The 21,812-nt window shown below is 43.5% G+C and overlaps 2 protein-coding genes across 5 annotated transcripts in view; one reads left to right on the plus strand and one right to left on the minus strand.

Annotated features, from left to right (window-relative positions):
* The window catches only part of PLEKHA8 (pleckstrin homology domain containing A8), a 32,398-nt gene extending 21,806 nt beyond the window's left edge, over nucleotides 1–10,592 (minus strand). For 2 of the 4 annotated variants that reach the window (XM_072854047.1, XM_072854050.1), the window contains exon 1: nucleotides 1,098–1,185. In XM_072854047.1, the coding sequence (XP_072710148.1) occupies nucleotides 1,098–1,149 (52 nt within the window). In that variant the 5' untranslated portion in view covers nucleotides 1,150–1,185. Of the gene's footprint in view, nucleotides 1–1,097; nucleotides 1,186–10,459 lie in introns of those variants that run through there. The other 2 variants (XM_072854048.1, XM_072854049.1) reach the window with 2 other exon arrangements.
* A 506-nt stretch (nucleotides 10,593–11,098) lies between these two features.
* Nucleotides 11,099–21,360, plus strand: FKBP14 (FKBP prolyl isomerase 14). The gene is made up of 4 exons (XM_072854051.1): nucleotides 11,099–11,487; nucleotides 13,340–13,491; nucleotides 16,252–16,379; nucleotides 18,249–21,360. Exons 1-4 carry the CDS (start codon nucleotides 11,291–11,293, stop codon nucleotides 18,405–18,407), a joined length of 636 nt encoding a protein of 211 aa, XP_072710152.1. The 5' UTR covers nucleotides 11,099–11,290; the 3' UTR covers nucleotides 18,408–21,360.
* Nucleotides 21,361–21,812: the final 452 nt, after the last annotated feature.

Genomic DNA, 21,812 nt, shown 5'->3' on the forward strand with positions numbered 1-21,812 from the left:
ACCCCTGCTTGCTGGCAGCTACATGTCCTTTCTGCAGGCAGCTGGACCACAGCAGTGTGTTCCTGAGATGCCATATGTCATTTTCAGTAGTTTTGCTCACACGGCATCACTGACTCACTCTCTCTTCCAAAACGAGCTTTTCAGTTCACCACCCCTCAATTCCTTCCATCACTCCTCAACCCACCTCTTCACTCTTTCCAAAAGCCACCCCAGCTGTCTTGCCTTACATGTCTTCCTCCCTTGCGGGAAGGGCTAGACAAACTGCCTTGAAAAGCACCGGGCAAGAAACTCCTAAAAATCAGGGAAGGAGGGACAGAGGCGGATGTGTTGATTTCTGAACTCCATCTTTCAATGAAGCAGTTCTCAATATCTCTTGAAACTCCCGTGATGCCCACATAAAAAGTAGTCTCAAATTAATGACTTGCACTTCTGGATACCTTCCCAGAGAATAACCAGAACACCAGGCTATAGAACACCACCCAAAGCCAATAGTTCTGGGTACACTTTCACCCACCCTGCTGCCCGACTTCAGAAGTAAATTACCCCTTTTGTTTTCTTCTTTTGGAAGTACTACAGCAGTATGAAAAGATATAAACAAACAAGACATGACAGCCGTCATTTATGTCTAATTAAAAACTACAAGCTCATTAACTTAAGAAGAAATGAGGCAGCAACGTCACTGGAGGAAAGCAGCTTTTGTTACTGAGCTGCAACAAGCTTCCCTGGCCAGGACCAACGGAGCGAGATACCGAAGCTCCCACACTGTGCCAGCAAAACATCTCTGGGAAAAACACTTTGACAAGGCCACGTGGCTCCTACGCATTTTTGCGGAGGGGCCTCACTTCTGCCATCCTCTGCACCCAGGCTCTGCCAGCCAGCACAGCACTGCAGGAGCCCAGGCTGGGCTTGGACCGATATCACATTGGAGGAATGACTGCTCCTTTAGGGACCGATTCCTTAGGCTACTGCTGAAGCCAAGCCCAACTCAGTGTAAGGTTAGAAAGCCCTAAAGCCACAGGCTAATAGTATGAGTATGGTTTGGGGTATTTTCTTCGGTTGTTTTTTTAAACAAGCAATACCATGGCATCCGGGCTAACCTGGTCTATAAATTGCTGAACCTTGGGGATGGCTGGAAAACAAATTAAACATAAATCCTTTCTCACACTCTTCCAGACCTCTTCCATTATTTCCTAGAAGAATATAAAAACATTATAAATGCCAAAGTATTCTCAATACTTCTTTATTTTATATGAAGGGAAAAAAATCACAAAAATGAGAATAAAAAAGAAAAGAAAAAACAGCAAGACTGATTTTTATTTGTCTTGCCACCAAAATAAAGAAACTACCCTAAAAGTCACTATTGATACGGAGGAGCTCACAAAAAAAGGAGGTGATTGTTCAGCAGAGAGAAGCAGTTAATTGCTTCAGACACTCAATGGCACAGAACCAATCCTTTAAATAATGCACAGCGCCACAGTCAATATGAGCCTCTAAATCAGTCTGGAGATCCTGCTGCTGCACATGAATCATTTCAGCCATGGTCCTACAGCTTACAATTGCAGCTGATGCTCAACCAAATTGCATCCCATCAATCAAAGGCTGTGCAATCAATTAGCCAACATACAAAGCACTCTGCCTCCATCACTTCGGAGGCTGGTTAAAAATATGTTGAGTTAATATGTTTTGTTGAGGTTTCTGTTTGGTTGGGGTTTTTGCTTCTGGGTCTTTTTTTTGAGGGGGAAGCAGCAATTATCTGTCTTCCTTTGCAGAACCTAACTCTTCTTTATTAGGTATGTCTCAAAAAGACTATGATAGGCAATTGTTAACTAGGACAGCATATATTTTCAGAACAGAATTGTTACACTAATAAAAATACATTTTTGTAAAAGGAAACCAATTAAAAAAAAAATCACAGCAAGGTTCTGTCAGAAGACGCACTAACCACCTGGTACTCACTGACACTGAGTCAGCAGCCATGGGAAGGTTATCCTAAACAACCAGCTAAAAATAGCGTGTGCCTGACAAATCATGGGCAGTGCAACAGGGATACAATCTTCAATTACAGGAGCTTCACATTTGCAGAAGAGCAAAGAGCAGAGGAAAAAAAAAAACCACAACAAAAAACAAAGAAGCAAAAAGACACTTAGACACTTCCATGAACACAAGTCTTGGGTTTATTCAGTTTTATTCTCTCCCCATAAACTGCCCAAGGAATATTGCAAATTTTGGAACTGAGCATGATCTTCATCTGATACAGAAAGTTAAAGCTGAACCTTTCAAGGTCTTACTGGTGCCAGCACTAACACAACTTTGAAGAATAATTTACTAAGCCCATTTGTACTGGTGGTGCACAGGCAGGACAAAACATAGCTCATACTTCCACAGCTCATTTTAGAGGCACAGAGCCATTAACAGTAAAAATTGATCTTGCTGTGGAAAGATATATATTAAAAAAAGACAATAAAATGCAAAGCACAATAGAAGTGAGTAGTAGCTTAAGGTCTCAGCCATGGAAGAAAGCAAAGAGATTCCAGACAACTTCTCAGACACTGGTTAAGGTCCTAATACATATTGCACTCCTGTGTGAAACTTAAAGTTAGTACCTGCAGTACCTGGAAGATGTGCTATTGTCCACTACAGATAAAGATATTTAAGCAGTCTGTGCCTGCTAAGGATTCAGTATTTCTCCAGAAGTTTCCACAGCCTGAAAGGTCTCCCTACTTCCACCATTACACTTCAGGAAGTCTGGATGCAGCTATCACTGAGCAAACTCGACATTTCTTGATAACACAGTTGAAATTTGGACATAATTCAAACTTTAATGTTACACAACTCAGACTTCAGACAGCATTCATTCCCAAGTGCCAAGCCTGAAGAAAAAAAAACATTTGAAGACATGTAGATCATGTCAGACATCCACAAAGCCAAACCATCTGGGAGAATCACATACTCAAGAAGTCAAACTGATGACCTGGAAAACAAGCTGCAATTAAGAGATGCCAGTTCCAGTTGCATTTCTAAAAGACACAAAGGCCAGACACCTGGGGTTTTATTACTGCTTGCTTTCCACTAGAATTATGTAATACTTTATGCTTATTAATTTCTTGAGCTTCAACACAAGTCTTTATAAAAACTTATGCAATAGATAGTCCTTGGACAACTTTGACCTTAATTCAGATTTTAAGTGCGGACAGGAGACAATTCTGAAATGTCCACATTATGGCAACATCCACCTAATAGGATGAATTAAAGCCTTCACCACATCCCTACTGCTAATATCACGGGCAAGACCCAAGACTTAGCTGCAGGTGGCAGAGCAGGGGCAGATCCCTGCTCTTCTGTGCAGGGTCACAAGAGAGTCCCAGACTGGCTGCTCTGACAGTCAGAGACATCTCACAGCAAGAACAAGCAATATCCATCTTTTCACCCCACACTGAGCAAAGTAAGCTGTGCCGTGTGTTCACCGTACCCCCACCTACCACTTTATAGCCCAGCGCCCAAGGCCAGAAGAACCACAGCTTCTTCCCAGCACTGCGTCAACAACTGATTGCTGGACGAGAGCTGCTGAAAACTCAGCTCAAATAGGACCAAGACAGTGCCGGTGTCTTGCAAAAACCAAGAGAAAATCCAATATATGTCCTTCCCCAGTTGCCAGTGCTGATGTAAGTCTATGAATGCCATCAGGTTCACACCTTTGCTTCTGGTTGTTCAGGTAGCAGCTGTTGGCCAGCACATAATACCTTCCCCTCGTGCAACTGTGACCACAAAACACCTGCCTTCCAGTTACAAGGAAAGTCATATTTTCCAGTTAGAGGATGCATCTAACAGCCAAAACATAGGACCAAGTCAAGAGATCTTATTTCCAGCTTAGAAAGAAGACTGCTGAGCTGCCCTGGACCGTGCTGAGAAAAACCTGACTTCTGCACTGAGCTGCCTGTGTCTCCTCACCTATACAACACAAACGTTTCATATTGGCCCAGAAGGTCTTATTGCACTAACATCCCATGGATGAGGATTTCCTTGGGGAATTAAGGCTATGGGAATCTCCATGTCACAAATGGACAAAACAGACATTTTCAAGATCCCAGCACTCTTGCAATCTCAACTACTGGGTGCACGCACTAAATCTGACAATCCAGTTCTTAACAACTGATGGTGTGTACCTCTCATGAGACTAAGTTCGGTTCATGCGGCTGTGTATTTCATGCTGTCAGTCACCACTGTTCTAGCTGGAAACAGCATATAGCAAAAGAGTATCTTGCGCAGACCAAACTTGAAACTTTTCCCCTTTTTTCTCATATAGCGAACAGAAGTAATACAGTTGAAGTGTTATCGTGATATATGCAATCTGCACCCAAAACCACTGCCTGCTCTTTCCATACAGCCTCCTAAGGCTACCCAGTATTTTTAGAAGGGCAATCCCACACACTGGAACACATTTTGCAGCCTTAATTCTGTAGTGAAAAAATTTGACAGGATAAAAATCCACAGTCCGTATCCATGATGGACAGCAGACAGGCAGTCAAAAGTGTGTGATAATTCATGCATCTCCTCTGAGCTATTATCATCTCACCTAGAGAGCAGCTTCTAGAAATGCCCATATTGCAATTTACTCTGATTATGTGCACATTAACAGCAGGAATCAATACCAAAAGCCCCTAAAGGTAATGAAGTTAACAGATTTAGCACTTCAACAATGGTATCACTTTTTAAAGCACTTGTTTGAGGGACACTAGAGGTTCAAGTGAAGCAAGCAACAGCTGGAACTGGCTTTAACACAGTGACCCTCTCCCAAATGACTTTTCTCGAAGGGGTCCCATAAAATCCACCCTCATTTCAATCACAACTGTTAGTGCAGGGCTAGCAGCACTGCAAAAGCATCCTGCCATCACAGGGCAGCTGGGTTTGTTTGCAAACGATTTTATGCCAGTGAGGATCCAAGGCACGGAGAGCGCAATGCACCAGCAGTCAGGCGTTTTTGAAGGGGACACAGTGAAATGATGAAGGACAGAGAGAGGATCATGGCAAGTGATGGAGGCAAAAGTTCAATAATCCAGGCCACTGCCCAGACACACTAATTCAACTCATTTAAAGCTCCCAGGAGTTTCCCTCCTCTCTTTACACTTCCCAGCCACAGTAACCTAGCTGCTCCTCTCTCTGACCCCTGGGGTGGTTATCAGGCCAGACTGAGCCAACGAAATGAATTTATGTAAAAACACAAGGTGGTATCTCTTCACCATCATTGTGCCACACCTTTCTTTTCTGTCCTACCCAGTCATTCCCTGAGATCACTTATTTATGTCAGAGAGGCACCAGTACTGCAGCATACCTCTCCACCTACAGAGGAGAGGGGACACCGTTCTCCATTCCTGCAGCCTCATCAAACTTTTCTGCTGTGAGCACATTACTCAATTCCAAAAAGGTATGCCAAAAGCAAGATTGCTGCATGAAGAAAAAGGGGGAGGAAGGGAAGAGAGAGATGAGAAAGAAGGTCAAACCACGCAAATGTAATTATGCAAAGTCCAGAGAGAATGAACTAACTAGTCCCTGAAGCATCCTGGGTGAGAAGCACGGCCGGGACTGGGTGAGACTCGGTCATCCATCTAAACCAATGCCTGGTCTCCAAGAGCAGCTATAGTCAGTAACACTGGGCAGACCATTGCCCTGAAGGCAACAGAAACCTCAGCTGACTAGGTCCACCTCCACAAAAGCCAGACTTCTCATTTTATACAATCAGAACTTGGACTATACCCAGAGGCTAAGAAGAAGGGAAAAAAATGATAAACAAAAGCTTTTTAGAGCCAAATGTTTAAGGGTGAAGTTTTCAATTACTTCCTCCATCTCTGGAAACAGAGGAGCTTATTTCCAGAGCTTGGTATCAACTGGAAGTGTATGTGTCTCCCATCCTAAAAGGTCAGATTTCTTAAATTCACCTCCCGAAACAAAGACTCACCCGAAACAAAGCAGTATCATGTGCATCCAGATTCAAGCTATAAAAACTAATGCTCTTTCACATTTTCTTGAGCTCTCCCCCAGGTTTGTCAAGGAATTCTGAATCATTAGAGACAAGAGTAATTTAAAGTTTTATATGAAAGCTGAAATTTACTGCTTGGTGCTGGCTCTTGGCATCTTGGGATAAACTGAAAAGAATTCAGAGCACAATGAGAGTGGATGATTACAGACGGGAAGGTGGGGAGAGCAAACTATGGTATGCGGTATGATGCAGCGTCACTAGTGATGGCATGAATGTGAGGGTGTCATGCCTCGAGGAAGATGAATTAGTTAGGGTTAGAGTTACTCAGCACAACTAAGGAAGTGAATATTTAAATACCAGGAAAAGATCAACTTTGGGAAGAAAAGTGATCAAAGCCATTTCACGGAGCATACAGAGAATACTAGGCAAGTCAGAGGAGGCAGTCAGCATTTTTCTTTCTAATGACGAAGCTGCCTTTGATCCCCAAGCCAAGAGCTGATCCATACCACCTTTTCCAGAGTCAGCGGCAATCCTGCCTGCAGCCAGTGATCCCAGGTAAGGCGTGCCTTACGCTGAAGATCTGAACTGAATTGAATTGCAGCAGAAAAATCAACTGAAAGTGCCGAGCTTTTACACACACCATTGAAGGAAGGTATTCCCCCACTCCACACCCTGTTTCCCTGTGGGTAAGCGATAGTTTACTCATTCTATAAGCCTGGTGAGAAATCAAAATCGCAGATTATTTTTACAAGGTAATCTCTGAAGACTAAATAAATTTCTTTTATTAATCAGAAGGTATGCCTAACAAAGAGCGTGAATTGCAGCTTGAGTTCGGTTGGAGAGTCCTGTGGGAGACAGTTTCCAAACAGCAAAGAGCAGCCTTCAGGTGCGGTTCACCTCTGCTCTCTCCTTTCTCTATCCTGCAAGCCGCATCCCCTGGTTTGAGATCAGTCCTGCTACAACACTGCAGCCAGGATCCAGCTGTGATGCTGTCCACGCCAGAATGCTTTATGCTCAGCCAGGACCACAGGCAGCAGCAGCACAACAGACTATAGGAGCTATAGGGAAGGTATAGGGTGACGCTTTTGTCACCCCAACTGCTTACTACAATAAGCAGTACTGAAATAGGAGTCATACTCCCTTTATCCATGCGATAAGCCCTCCACAACTTTAACAAGCAATGCTAACATTAGATAGAGAGTTTTGGCAAAGGATGAAATCTAGGAATTTTTAAAGCTCAAGTTACATGCTCTGACTGTAGGCTCAGCTGAGGCCAACTTACATGCTTGCATGGTTTAAATCACCCAGTTCTGGTTTTTGAGGATTAATAATTTGAAGTTTGCAAAGGCATAATATATTTGCCCAAGTGAAAAAGTGCTATCACACTTTATACGTCAGCGATAACTCTGCTTGCAAAGTTCCCTGCTCCCTTAAGGTTTTAACCAATTTAGTGGGGGAAGCATAGACAAGAGCAATCTCAGGACACACTTATTGCAAACACAAGATCCCAAGTGGATTTTCATAGGCTAGACCTGCGTGCATGCATATCTGATCCAAAGTTGGCACACTTCACTTGAACTTAATCAAAAATATCACATTGAGAAATCACTATCTGGTGGCCATTGCATTAGGTAAGAGAAAACCTCTAAAATCTCAATTCTCTAAACTCAGAGATTTCAGGGGCAGCACTGGAACTACCACACATAAAAACCACAATGCGAGCGCAGGATCAACACCAGAGGAAAAACCCTATCTCCAAGCAGAAACCAAGTAACACTAATTCAATTTATCCTAATCTATATGAAGCAAATAAGTACATTTATAATAAAACAAGATAACTCGTTTGAGCAGTGAGACAAACTAATCTGTCTTTCAGTTGCTGGCCATCATGCTGTGCTTTCTTTGCCCTTTGCCCACAGAAAGCCAAGCTTGTTTCCTACTTCTGAAATATTCTTGCTGTCAATAACTATGTAATCTGCAACAGAGATCCAGCTCCCTGCCCAAGAGCTGGAAGGAAAGAGGTTGATGTGGACTTAACCTCTCACGATGGCGATGACAGAAGACATTATAAAACCAAAATTCCCAGAAAAGACTCCATTACCAACAAACTCCATCAGCTTCTCTCTCACAGCAAGAAGGGAAAGCAGTTCTCCTTTTCTACAGTTTTAAGCTTACTGTTTGGTGAAAGGCTCATCTCCTCTCTGTGTGAAAGAAAGGTGTGTTCCTCATTATGAGGAAGAAAGGGCGTCAGATACCTGCTGTGTATATTTACATCTGCACTGTGTTACTAACACAGGCATACACCAACACACACAAGATGACACACATTTTCCCGACTTCTTGCGTACATCATTTACACCATGCAGCACCAGGGTAGTTAACCTTGAGCAAGAGGAAAAGAACAATATTGACAGAAATACTGTTCTGGATGACCTGTTGAACCCTCTTGCTTCCCTTAATCTCCGAAAGGAGGCTTTCCTGTCTCTCACTCCCCAGCTCTGTGCTACTGCTATGATGAACACCACATTCCAGCACGATTTTTTTTTTTTCATCATCGCATAAATTTATAACTTAATGGTTTCAGGGCAGGAAGTCTTCATCTTATGCCAAAAGCAAGCACATGTAAGCCTAGTTAACTCGCAGAACAGCAAATTTACTGTTCTCAAACACACACCAGACAGGCCTTCTAAAACCTAAGAAAAGGAATGGAGTGACCTTGACCACCACACTTACTAGCAGAGTCAAGTTTCAGCAAAGAAATCAGAAAGATGCTTCAATCCTCCATCACTGATTTTTTTCTCTATTGAGAACAAAAACTCATCTAGTTTTCAGCTGGGGCAAATCTCACACATCCAAGGAAAAGAGATTCCTTCAGCCTGCATTCACTTAGACTGAGGTTTGCAAAGCGTCATCCTTCTTCATGAAGGGTTATTTGGTTGCAAGTGCATATCAATGTGGCTAGCAAAAAAAAAATTTAATTTTGATGGAACTGGAACATTTCTGCTTCTTAGCCTTCATCTTACCACCAAAACAGAAGACAAGAAGCTGATCCTACCACATGCACACTCGGGCACAAATGTCACAACGCCAAACGCCAGTCAGTCATCTACACACTAGTTCCCACAGACACACATTCCCCAGGTCTCACGGCACGAAAGCAAGCACAGGGGATCCAAATATGCCTCAGCATCTAAGCAATGCAAACAAAAACAAACACATCAAACTTTAGATCAACTGAGCCATAGATGTTTTATTATGGGGAAAGGACTAATAACACTGCCCGAGTTCTGCAATCCAAACGGAAAAGCCAAGCATGGCTACTCCTACTGCCACACACTCCATAATTCAAGAGCGTTCACAAATAAAAAAAAATAAATCCATGCCTCTTCACTGAGACCTGACAACATTTGATTCCCCTCTCAGAACACCTATTGCCTAAAGGGGAAAAGCCACCGCAATCTTCCAGCACACCAGTGAATCCAGCCATGGATTCATGCACCACTCCTCCCCATCCCCCTGCTACATGAATTCATCACTTGCTTGTGCTTCAGCTTTTCCTTTGTTCCAGTTTGGTTTCCTACACTTTCCCAGCTAACCCGAGAGGTGCAGCTGTTCCAGCCTCTCTGAAAAAAATTCAAGCAGGAGGGCAGCCCTCCTGCCTGCACTCCCGAGCAAAACTTGCACCTGGCAATGTCAAGGTCGTGGTTATTTTTCTCTGACCATCAAGTTTCCAAACTGGTTCCACAAACCACTGAGAGGTTTGCACCCGGGCAAGACCCCATCCCCGCACCCCAAATTACAAGCCAGCCCCGACCCCAACGCGTCCGGCGGCGGACACCCCACAGCAACACGGGTGGCACCGGACGCTCCCCGCCTCTGCAGCGTTTCTGACCCCACCACCGGTAACCTCCGCTGAGGAAACCCCGGCCACGCACGGTCGCTTCCAGTCTGCTACAGAAGTCAAGCGTCCCATGACATGGGAACACCCACAAAATTCAAACCTGGGCCTAGCGCTCGCAGGATAGCCCCTTTTTTTTTGCATGCATTTTCATCCAAATCCCCCACGCGTGACTTAATGCCGACACCTCTTCCTCCCAGGGTCTGGGATTCCCGCGACTCCCCGAAGCGACTCAATAAAAGCAATAAAAGTTTCACGGGGGCGTACAGAACGGGGAAGTTCGCTGGCGGGTATGACCTAACGCAACCCAAATAACCCCAAACCCCAAGCCCCAGGGAGGGCAAGGGACGCCCCAGACGAGCGCTGGCACCCGGACGGCGACCATGCGGCAGCGCAGCTGGAAAACCGGGGTGAGCGGGGGCTGGTCCCCTGCACGGCGGGGTCAGGGGGCAGCGCTGATCCAGACTCAGCAGATACATACATATGCGCGTATAAGCATATATATATATATATAAAAGAAGATGACGGCGGCCGTCCTGCTAGGGAAGCCCGCCCCGCGCAGAGGCTGAGGACCGGCAGCAACTCACCACTCAGGTAGTTGGTCCACTTGTACAGCACCCCCTCCATGGCGGCCGGCCCCCGCCCCCATGCAGCGCGGCCGCCCCCCGGCGGAGTCACGCCGCCCGCCGCCGCCCCCCACGCCCCGCCGCGCCGCCGGCACTCAGGGCCGTAGCGGGGCGCCGCCCGCCCGCCCTGCCCGGCCCCCACCGCCGAGCCTTTCCCCCGCAGCCACGCTCCTAGCGCAGAACGCGCCGCTGCCGCGCACCCAAAGAACGGCCCCGCAGCGCTACGGAAGCGCAAACAGTTCTAGGAATCGCAACCCACGTGACCGAGAGGAGAAAGAGGAGGGGCAGGCGCAGGACGCCCAAAGCAGGTGGCCTTCCGCAGCCAATCCAAATGCGCCTCCGGTGCGAGCGCCGCCCAATCGGCGGCCGGCAGGAGCCGGCTCTATTGTGTGAGCGCTCCGCGGGGCTCCCCCGCTCGCTAACGCTCGCTTCCTGGAGCGCCGAGGCCCGCCCCCGCGCCCGCCCACCCCCTTCACTCAGCGCCCCTCCCACGGAACTCTGCTGTCGATTGGGCAAGCTGAGGGACGGACAGGGGCGTGTCCCAATGGGCGGCTGCTTCTTCTGGGCTCGCTCTGAGGCGACCCAATCAGAGGGCGCGCCTCCGGTGCTGGGCCGTCGGAAGCCGGGAGCTGCCAGCTGTGAGGGCCGTTGCCACGTCTGCTGGGCGGGCGAGAGGGGCCGCGCACCGGGCCCTGGCCGCTGCTGCGGAGAGCCGCGCCGCTAGGCTTATAGGGCAGGGCGTGCGGGATGGCGGCCCGGCGGCGGTGAGGCGGGCGCCGCGGGGCCCTGGCGATGGCGGCGGCGCTGCGGGCCGCCCTGCTGGGCGCGGCGCTGGGCTGCGCGGCTGCGGCGCTGATCCCCGCGGCTGACGTGAAAGTGGAGGTGCTGCAGAAGCCGTTCCTCTGCCACAGGAAGACCAAGTGGGGGGACATGATGCTGGTTCACTACGAGGGCTACTTGGAGAGGGATGGCTCCATGTTTCACTCCACGTAAGTAGTTCGCCCCGGGCGGCTCGCCTTCGAGCGGGCTGGTGGGTGAGCTTACGCGGGGCAATATATATATATATCTTTATATGTATTTTAATGTAGATGATCTCTTCTCGTAGTGCTTTCCTGAATCTGGACCCCTCACGGTGGTCCGCAATCCATCTGCGAAATATCTGTGTGAGGAGTGTTTTGTTGAGGGCGGGTGGCTTTTTATTTTATTTTTACAATTACCCCTCCCTCCCAAAGCGCCCAAAACTTGCGTTTACCTGTGTGCAAGGAAACAAAAGCAATGTGTGCATGTTTATAGCATGCCTTAGATTTTATTTGTTATTGAATTTAAATAGCTTAAATAACGCTGCACAACCTTGTATGTGGGACCCTTTGCACCGCCACCTATTTTCAGAAAGTTTGGTGTGCCTTTATACTTCGACAGTTTAGGAAGCACTGACTCAGTGCTGTTGAAGATGAACACCAACAGTAAAGCTTATCTCCTTTCCCTTTGCCAGATTGAGGCTATAAAATAAATACTATTTAGTTTTTGTTTTCTGGTTAGTCTGTAGAAAGTAGAGACATGTGGCATTTGTTAAAAGATGGGGATGTTAGGCATCCTCTTTTGCAATTTAGACAGTGGGTTTGGTATATGATCTCAGCGGTTTAATAAGTCTTCTGCTATGCACGAATTTCTGTATGGTTTCTAAAGCAAACTTCTAGGGGAGAAGTCTGCCTCTAATTTAAAAAAAAAAAAAGCTATATATATCTTTCCACTACTGGCAGCACGATGACACCTTTTCATTACTGAAACGGCATATTCTTCTCCTGCCCCCGACTAGCCAAATCAACATACCAGAGCCACAGTAATGCAAGTAGGAGGAAGAGCCAGAAATTCGAGGGAGTCTGCTAAGAGCCTGCAACGACTTGCTAATGTTGCCTTTCCTGTAAAACATCAACGAAGTGTTAATAGTGGGAGACAGCAAAATGCTCAAGTATCTGTAGGCTATGTCTGAAGTCTACTTTTGTGGAACATATTAAAAAAAAAAAAGACAATGTTTTGCATGTTTATGTTCTTGCATATGATTTAAACTAAAATCTCACTAATTTTCTCTTGTAGTTAACCTGCCTCTCTAAAAGGAGTTCTAGTGACACTAGTTCTAGTGAAGTTTTTGCTGCTGACTAACTTCTGTAAGTGCTCTGTTTTCTTGTTAAGCACCTTTCCTGCATGACTAGTAAATCGAGCTCTTATAAAATTCTGTGTCTGTCAGTAGTGTGAAAGTAGTCCTGGTGTACCACCTCGTTAAATTGGAAAAGGGGCTTGTCTGCCAATTTTAAACTTGAATGATTTGCATGCATTTCTTTCTGTTTTTCTACACTATCTGTTGTGTATTTGGTTTTTTCCTAATGGCTTTTTTGGAAGTGATGCGGCCGATTCTTTGAAGCATGTTATAAGGTATATTGTAATCATGACCAAGCTGGTTCTTGATTTGCAATTTACCAAAGAATATGCATGGCCTTAAAGGTGTATCTTTAAGTAGAAATGCCTTTCTAGTCTGATCAATTTTAAAGTGGAAATAGGTGATCAGGGAAGTGAAGGTGGGGATCCAGGTTCCTCAGTGTTGTCATCGACACACCATGTAGATGTTGTTTTATTTCTTTCTGCTTCTTAAGGAACCTTGTCATGCAAGGCATAAGTTTTAAAGACTTTAAAAGTCTAGGTCTTTCATTTAAGAAATGCCAAGATGCCAAATAGTGGTGTGTTTTTAATTATATATCTATGCTGTGAGCATCTTCCATGTGTTCCATGTGCCTTTTATGGAACTTGCTGTCTAAAGACTAAGTGTTTTATTCCGTTCTTTTCCAGTCACAAGCATAACAATGGTCAACCTATGTGGTTTACACTTGGCATAAGGGAAGCTATCAAAGGCTGGGACAAAGGTTTGAAGGACATGTGTGTGGGAGAGAAACGGAAGCTAACTATTCCACCAGCCCTTGCTTATGGAAAAGAAGGGAAAGGTAAAACACCTGAAGTCCTTCCCTTATTTTAATTGTTTTTAATCTCTGTATTTTACTGTTCTTCTTGGCCTAAGAGGTTAGCAGGCTTTCAAGCTTTCCAGGCTGATTCCATTAAATAAGAAAAATTGATGGAGTCAGGTGTTCTTTCTCACAAATTTGTTTTCTGCAGAAGTAACCATTAAGTGGTTATACGGTGGATGCAGGAAAAAAAATAGGAATTGATGGTAGCTGCTGTGCTGTATGCTCTGAGTATCTTTTCTGTTAGTGCTGTGCTCAACAGCGCTCTGCTCTTTTTTTCCTTCTTTTTCCCCTTCTTTTTACAGTCAAGCTGGAAGTGGTTGCTTAGGTAACAGTTGGCTTTTTGGCTGTTGCATCTGTGTTTGTGGTAATACTTCATGAATGTGCATGTGCAAGCCTCGTTCTTGTTTGCAGGTTTCTTTTAGAACCTGAAGAAGCTCCCTGTAGTGCTGCCCAACCAGTTCTTAGCTGATACAGTGAAAAGTCACCGTTTATTTCCCCATGTAGGGACATTTAATTCTTTCCCTCTTTTAGCTATTTTCAGTTTGGGCAGTGCTCCCTGTTATCCACAGTAAGATATGCAGGTACATGGGAGTCATGCTGGTATCTACTGAAAATGTATTGAATGATGTACAGACAGATAAAAGCATTGTTTGTAGTGTTTTCTCAACCTGTCTACTATTGATAGTGTTTGGGCATTTTCCTTTCAAATATTTCCAGATTCCTATTTTAATGGGAGGGCCAGATCTGATTTTTGCAGTTAAATGAGTGACAGTTTGAAAGATGCAGGGAGGTTACTTTTTCTGCTTTATGGGCTTTGTTTTAGTTAACTTTTTTCAGCAATCATTAGAATATTTTGTTTTGACAGCAGTTACCACAAATTACCTAAGATAATGCAAGGTTTCAAAGCAGAAAGGATAAATGGCTTGGAATCCTTTCTGATACTGTCCTCTCCCATTAATCTGAGACTGTTTTAGGAATGAGGAGTGTTTCTATGTCTGTATCTTCTGGCAGGTAGGGCTGAACATAGTACTCCATATTACTCCATGCTAAGTAGTACTCCATACATACAGGCATACTCTATACCCTCCTTTCTTGAAAGTATCCTTTCAAAACATCTTTTTCTAGAAGCTGTGGTTTGGGGTTCAAGAGATAGTGTTAGAAGTAATCACATTTCTAGTAGAGAACAGGAAACTTGTGGTGGTCAGTTAGTCAACTGTATGCAGGGCACAACTGTATTAAATGTTGTGCCCTGCATACATTTAGATAAGATATTAAAGATATTAAATGTTGCAGTGCTCATGTAGTCATCGCAGGCCTAATTGCCTTGATTAATATGTAAAGCACTAGAGTTGTTCTTCAAAGACTTGCAAGCCTCACCTCTGTGTTTAGTGCAAGGCTGAACAAGTAAACACTGCTAGTTGCTGTAAGAAATTCCTTGCTTTAGCAAAACTTTGAAGTATTTGAACGTAATTGTGTTGCTATTTTCAAATGATGCCCTTGAAGACAGAATTATTCCATATTTTTCATGCTGCTTCTGAATGCACATAACTTCACTAGCCTCCCACCTGGTGCCTTGCTTGCTCTCTGACTTGAATGATGAGTCAGATGCCTTTTTCTTTAACACTCAGAAAAATTACCTGTGTTCCAAACTAAGCAGGCCACTGTGCCCTGTATTTCCAGAAGTTTCTGCACATTTGTTCATCCCAGAAATCTACAAGCCCAGTTGTTGTTGCAGTTCAGGGTGCATTTAACACTGTAGCTCCAAAATAGTAGGAGTGGATTAGTTTTTTCCCTATCTTCTTAAGGCAGAGGAATTTTTTTTTGGAGTGCTGCCATCCAATATAGAAATATATTTGGTCCTATTCAACCTCTCTATATATAAGGAGCAAAGTGGTGTGCTAAAAGGTCTTTGACAGTCGCTTCAGCCATCAGTGTGAAGGCATATCACACCATTGTAAAAGCCAATGCCTGATAAATTGAAATCCGGGGGGGGAGGGAATGGTCTTTGGCACTATTAGGAAATTATCAGTCTGTCCACCTGCATCAAAAATGGAATTATGCCAACACATGTCTTTTGAGCAGGTTTATATACTTAGTTTCTGCTGTGTGTTTGGAAATAGCTCAGTGCTTTGTGCAGCAGTCCAGAGACAGCTATGGGATACTGACAGTATTTCTGCTCTTTTGTCTTTCTTTGCAAGAAGAGTTTTTCCAGTGGCAGAATAGCAGGTACAGAGTGTCAGTTGGCAGTGGAGAGGAATTTGGAGACTGGTGGGGTTATGGTGTATCAGGAGGACTGAACTCTACCTTCTTGGTACCCTGTCCATGGGTCTTAGCTGTATGTTGCGGTAGCGGCCACCTGGCTGGCTCTACAGTCTCCTTTGCTGTTTCCCACTCACACTCTATCTGGCTCTGGCCATGAAAAAGATTCAAGAATGTTGTCTCATAAACCTGTGATGATGATTGCTGAATATGAGCTCACATCAACATATACTAGTCCCTAACAAAACTAGTTGCATCTAAAGTTGCATATGTGCTGTAAGGGCTGCTCAGGGTCCAGGCTACGCTCTGAAATAGTTACACTTAATCACTGTTACAGATATTTATCCTTGTTAGTTCAAATAGCAGGATGCTTTGAAAGTAGCAGGATTACTGGAACATTGCTCTGATGCATACGGCTCTTGTATGGCACTGAATATGTAGTTGTTTTTAACTTTTCTCCATGTTTACCATTTTGGGCAGGAAAAATTCCACCTGAGAGCACACTGATTTTCAACATTGACCTTCTAGAAATTAGGAATGGACCAAGGTCTCATGAGTCATTCCAAGAGATGGATCTTAACGATGACTGGAAACTGTCCAAGCAAGAGGTGAGTGGGTTAGCCTTCTTGTGAGCAAACCTAACAGGGTGAGATAGCAGAAAGGGAAAGATAAGCTTAACTTGATCCTGTTAGGGAAGTATCTAAACACAAGTTAAATAGCTACTGCTGTGCACAGAGCAACTCTGCAAGCAGAATACACACTATTTGAGTGCTTAAAGCAATTACTTGTTGGGCAATGCACAGTATGGGTAACTAGGACTAATAAGGTGTTAGCATAACTACTGAACTGATATGCTTATCATGAATGGTAAGACACCCAAAAAGTTATTGCTGGCCAGGTGGTCATCAGTCATGTGGGGAAGGGTGAGTCTCCATTGTTCCCTGAGGTGACTTTCAATGTTGCTGCCTTCCAGTTCTCTGCTTTTTTTGCCTTTAGAGTTTTATGCCTTTTTGTGTTGGTATCTTTCCTGCCGAATGGTCTTGAACTACTATTCCTGGCTCAACAATTAAGTTCCTGTCTGTGCTTTGCCCTTCTTGCATGGCTTCAGCTCGCATACTTTCTTACATCTTAACAATAGACTTTTTCAGTAAAACTAAGCCAAGGATGCAGATCTGTGCTGCACCATGCTGAGCCTTGAATCCCAGGGGAACTGCTGGACTGGGGGTTCAAAAGCAGCATTGGTAAGCTGAGGCATACGCATGTGACAAGTGTGCCCCACACTTATGGGACACTTGGATAAAGTAAAACATCTTAGAAATAAAAACAGACTTCAGGCCTTTTTGGAGTTAGTTGCTGATTTACTAATAAACTGGAATTAGAAATTCTTCTGCTGTAGGGCAGTCTTGTTTCATAGCATTCACTGTCTGAAGGTCATGTATTCAGCATTATTCACCTTCTGTTTGCCTCTCATTTTCAGTCTTCTGCTTTTCTGATGTACAAAAGTCATCCATGAGAAGTTAAGATAAACCACGGCATTATTTTTGATTTGGGGCTGGTGTAGTTTGCTAGACCCAAAAGACTAATCTTTTGTACTGTGCATCAGACAGTGTCAGTGTGTCCAGTGTCTGTGTATTAGAAATGTAAGAAATGACCGTAACAAATACCAGAATGTGAAATGAATAAACCAAACCTGAAACGTGGCCCATTTATCTTGGTCCACTGTTGGCGGACCATGGAAACATGGTCCACTGTTACAGTTCTTGTTATATAAGTGGTATCTGTTTAACAGGTGGGTATGTTGGTATTGATATTCGTGTAGAAGGCTTTGCAATTTAGAACACTTGCGATCTCAACAGTTAAACCTTAAACTCAGTAAAAATAATCTGATGTTGTTCAAAACACTGCTCACCATTAGTAACTAGCTTAGTGTAAATAACTTTTCCAGTAGTCTGTTTAAAAGCTACCTTGAATTTTTGTCCTTCAAAATTTTGGGATGTCTAGACATAAATCTTTATTAATGTAGTTCCCATTAGAGCAGCAAATGCGGAGATTGTGGACAGATTTCTGTATATATTTGGGGTGGCTGTTTACATCTACTGGTTTGTCAAAGTGCTAGGATGTGCAAGAGCCGTTTGGGTCTCTAACAAGTTGGTAACTAATAACTTCTGCCTTGCTATTTATACTTTACTGTATAGACATCAGATGACAGGTTTTCCCGGCTCATTTTTCAGTCAGATACTATGAAGGTATGGCAACTGATTTGCTGGTTTTGCTGTTGCTTATGTTACTAAAGAGTCTTTCATCACTGAATGGGGCTGCAGGATCAGTCAGACAAGTATTATTCTGGCAGCAGCATAGTAAAGGAAGGTATCTATTGTCTAATATTACCATCCTGAATATAGTGGCCCTCTCTTATGCTACAATAATCAATTCTTTCATAAGCCTAAAAACATCAACTCTTACTTTTTGTCTAATAGGTGAAAATTTACTTGAAGAAAGAATTTGAAAAGCATGGAGCAGTGGTAAATGACACCCAGCATGATGCTTTGGTTGAAGACATATTTGATAAAGAAGATGAAGACAGTGATGGGTTTATATCTGCAAGGGAGTTTACGTACAAGCACGATGAGCTGTAGAAAAGGGTGGCATAATTTTTTTTGACACAAATGGCAGTGACTTAGACTGTCTGGTTCTCTTGTCCTCTTAATTCTGTGTTTTAGAGTTGACAGCTGCTGTTGACAAAGAAACACTCTTTGTTTATATAAAAGAATTTCTGATCATTATGTACAAATGTTTTAAACTATTTTAAAGTATGAAAAGGTACCTCCTTTTGTGTAGCAAAGACTTGCACATCAGTGTTTTTTTAAACTTTGTATTAACTTATTTTTCAGAAATGAAACAAACTTTCCAGTTATCAAACATTGTGAAAATCAAAATCCTGTTCAGTGCCTTTCTGTGATTTGTTTGTGTGTTAAAATCACTTTCAGCAACTCCTTTATGTATAACTTCTAGTCTGTTGCTTAATTACGTGACCTTCCTTCTTGTGTGTCACTGCTTGAAAAGCAGTGTGCTGACCTTGCTTTTTTTCTGCAGATTTTTAAAAGATGTGCTAGAAGGCATCAGCATCTCTTCATAGAGCTGAGAAACTGATACAAAGCTGAATGAGAAGAATTACTATCCTGTGCTGATTTTGCTCTCCCAAAGGGAGAGTGTTATCAACCATGCCAGTAATTGCATTTTTCTTTAAATTATGTGAACAAAGTAGGAGTTAAATGTCAGACTCTCACTTTTAATGTCAGCAACATTCTAGGAAATGTCTGTAACTTGGAAAATAGCAAGTTATGCTGCAGTGCAGAGGTGGTGTCCTTTACATATAAACACACGTTTGTTTTGAAACTTGGAGCTTGCATTTATGAAGAAAGATCATACCTTTCTTCTCTCTGGTTTTGAGGAAGATCTTGAGCAAAATGTTACAAGTCTGAAGCTTTTACCATTTGCAGAAGGGAAAGAGCATACTGACACGAGGGTCAGTAGGGCCTGAAGAACACTTTGCATTGGCCTGCCTGCTTTGCTACTGTCTCAGTTGCAGAACTTGTTTCATCATTGCCCCTTTGCAGTATTTTCACAAGTAGCACACAAGTGATGTGAATTTTAAATAATAAAGTGACTTTTTAGAAAAATAGAGGCATGAAGTAAATGTTACGGTGCTGTGTCTTTACAGAGGTGGAGACAATGAGGATTTCAACTCCATTTTGTGTTTGTTTGAACTGTTTCTGGAGAGAAGGAAAGATTTAGCAATTGTACATGGGCTCTTAAACGAAAGTGTAAGGTATCTCAGAGAAGGAATTAGCCTGTATTCTGGCACCACTAGCATATGGGTCTCTGAACACAGTATTTGAAAAATGTTGCTCAAGGCTATGGAGGGACACAAAGCAAATCCAATTGTATGAAACTGAGATTGCTGCATTGCATTAATCCTTAACTATTGCCAAGTGAGACTCAACATTCAAGGTTCTCAGTACTGTAGATGAGCTAGTTGTTTTCCCTGCCACCTAGTGTTGCAAATAAGTTTCAGAAGACTATTCTATTAAACAGTTCAGCAACATATGGACATTATAGATTGCTGTCAACAGTGACTGTTTTGGGGAAAAAGGTATAAGTGAAGTATGCAGTCGTGGGGGGTGTTTTTCTTCCAGCATCTGGCATTTTGTGGCTGATGGCTTATGCAATACAGAATTGTGGCCACATTTTGGTTTCGGGAGCCTTTAGGTCTCTCTCCTCAATGATGCCGTCTAGTTTTCTTGAAGCCATTTATACTTTTGCTTCCATAATGTTCTATAGCAGTGAGTTTCACAGTAGAATAGTGTAAGAAAATATTTTGCTTTGTTTTTAGGCTTGTTGCCTGTCCTGATTCTTGCATTGTGAGGAAATAATGAATAATCATTCCCTATTTAGCTCTTCTTACTGGTCATGATTTTGCATATCGATTATTTTTTTACTCATTGCTTGGGAAAATTCAGCTTGCCTGACTTCAGCTCCAAGGCTGTCTGTGTGTTTTGTGCTGGGTGTCTTGATGTATCCTACAGTCACCGGAGCACTGGGCACTTGGGGGCAACTCATCACGTGTATATTGTTCATGTTGTGTCAGGATAGGTGCCTTATCAAATAGAGGTACCTGTCGTTCTCCGTTGACTGCATGGGAGCCTAGGCACTTATAGCGTAGGCTGAGGAGGGCTAATAGGATATGAAGTTGGCCCATGAGGCAGTCTTGCCTCCTTTGTAATAAATATGAGTTGGGAGTCAGGGAATGCTGTGAAATGTACATATGCATTATCTTCTACTTAGTGGGTTTTTTAAAAGCATTTCGTAAAAATAACTTTCAGTGAACATGTATTGTAATTAATTTGTTAATGCCAGCAGAGCATTAAAGCTGCAGGACCAAGATGCTTTATTTGGTGCATTGTGTGTAGGTTTATGCCAGATGAGTGGATGGATTTTGTTCTTAGTGCTTTTCTTGGTAGCTGTGTTATGTTTCTGAAATGTAAGTAAAAAAAAAACATTTCAAAACTGCAGAATCAGCAGCAGATTTGAGAAGCCACTTCAACTTTATTACTGTTTACTATCATTAAAATCCTCCGGTGAAGATGAAGGGATTTCTTAGGTAGGAATAGCACTGCCTGTCTTAACCTCAATTGCATCTGCTTGTTAATCCGCAGGGCAGTACTGCTGCAGTGCCAGCAGGAGCCAGCTAGCTACCTGAAGGTGAGCAGAGGCAGGCAGCTGCTTGTCCTCCAAGGGGATAAGGAATATTGGAACTTCAGTGGCATTCAGCAACATTTTGGCTGGCTTGCGTGCGAAGTGCAAGGTGTATTTCCCCTGAAGAAACAAATCCGCACCGTGTGTCTGTAAAATGCAGCACTTGAGAAAGTGGAGAGGGCTCAAAACAGTGTTGTGAGCACATACCAGATCGTTCCTCCTGCAGCTTATAGCCTTCTTCACGCATTTCTTCTTGTTTTGTGGTTATATAGAAAAATACATACTGATGGTTTTTAGAAAGGCAGCCTGTCATTCAGAGCCACTACCCAGCAATTACAGTGGGAGTTGCTGCCTTCTGTAGGTACAGAAGCAGCCTTCAGAGCTCATTTTATTTGAAAATTCTTTCAAATAATATGCAATGCAGTGATACAAGAAAGCTTTTGGCAAAGCTTCAGGAATGGTGCTTATAATCTGAAATGTTTTTTAAAGCTTTCTTCTTTGAGGTCAACTGACAAGGCAAGCAGTGTTGAAAAAGAAGGAATCACTGTATCGGGTCTTAAATCTTTGCTTTTCAGTACCTTATGTCCTTGTGCTGCCAGCAGCATCCCCAGGATAGAGGTGTTTTGGTGAGTACTATGTGTGACAGAGTCATAAAATTGCAGTGCTAAGTACATATTGAACAAACTGCTACCGTAGTTTCTTCTTCATGATATTTAGAACGAAAATGATCTATAGCATGTTTCCCGAGTACTTCAGCGTAAAAATAGGTGATACAAGTCAGCCTT

Source organism: Ciconia boyciana, chromosome 2 (assembly GCF_034638445.1).
Source record: "Ciconia boyciana chromosome 2, ASM3463844v1, whole genome shotgun sequence".
In the NCBI taxonomy this organism is placed as follows: Eukaryota; Metazoa; Chordata; class Aves; order Ciconiiformes; family Ciconiidae; genus Ciconia; species Ciconia boyciana.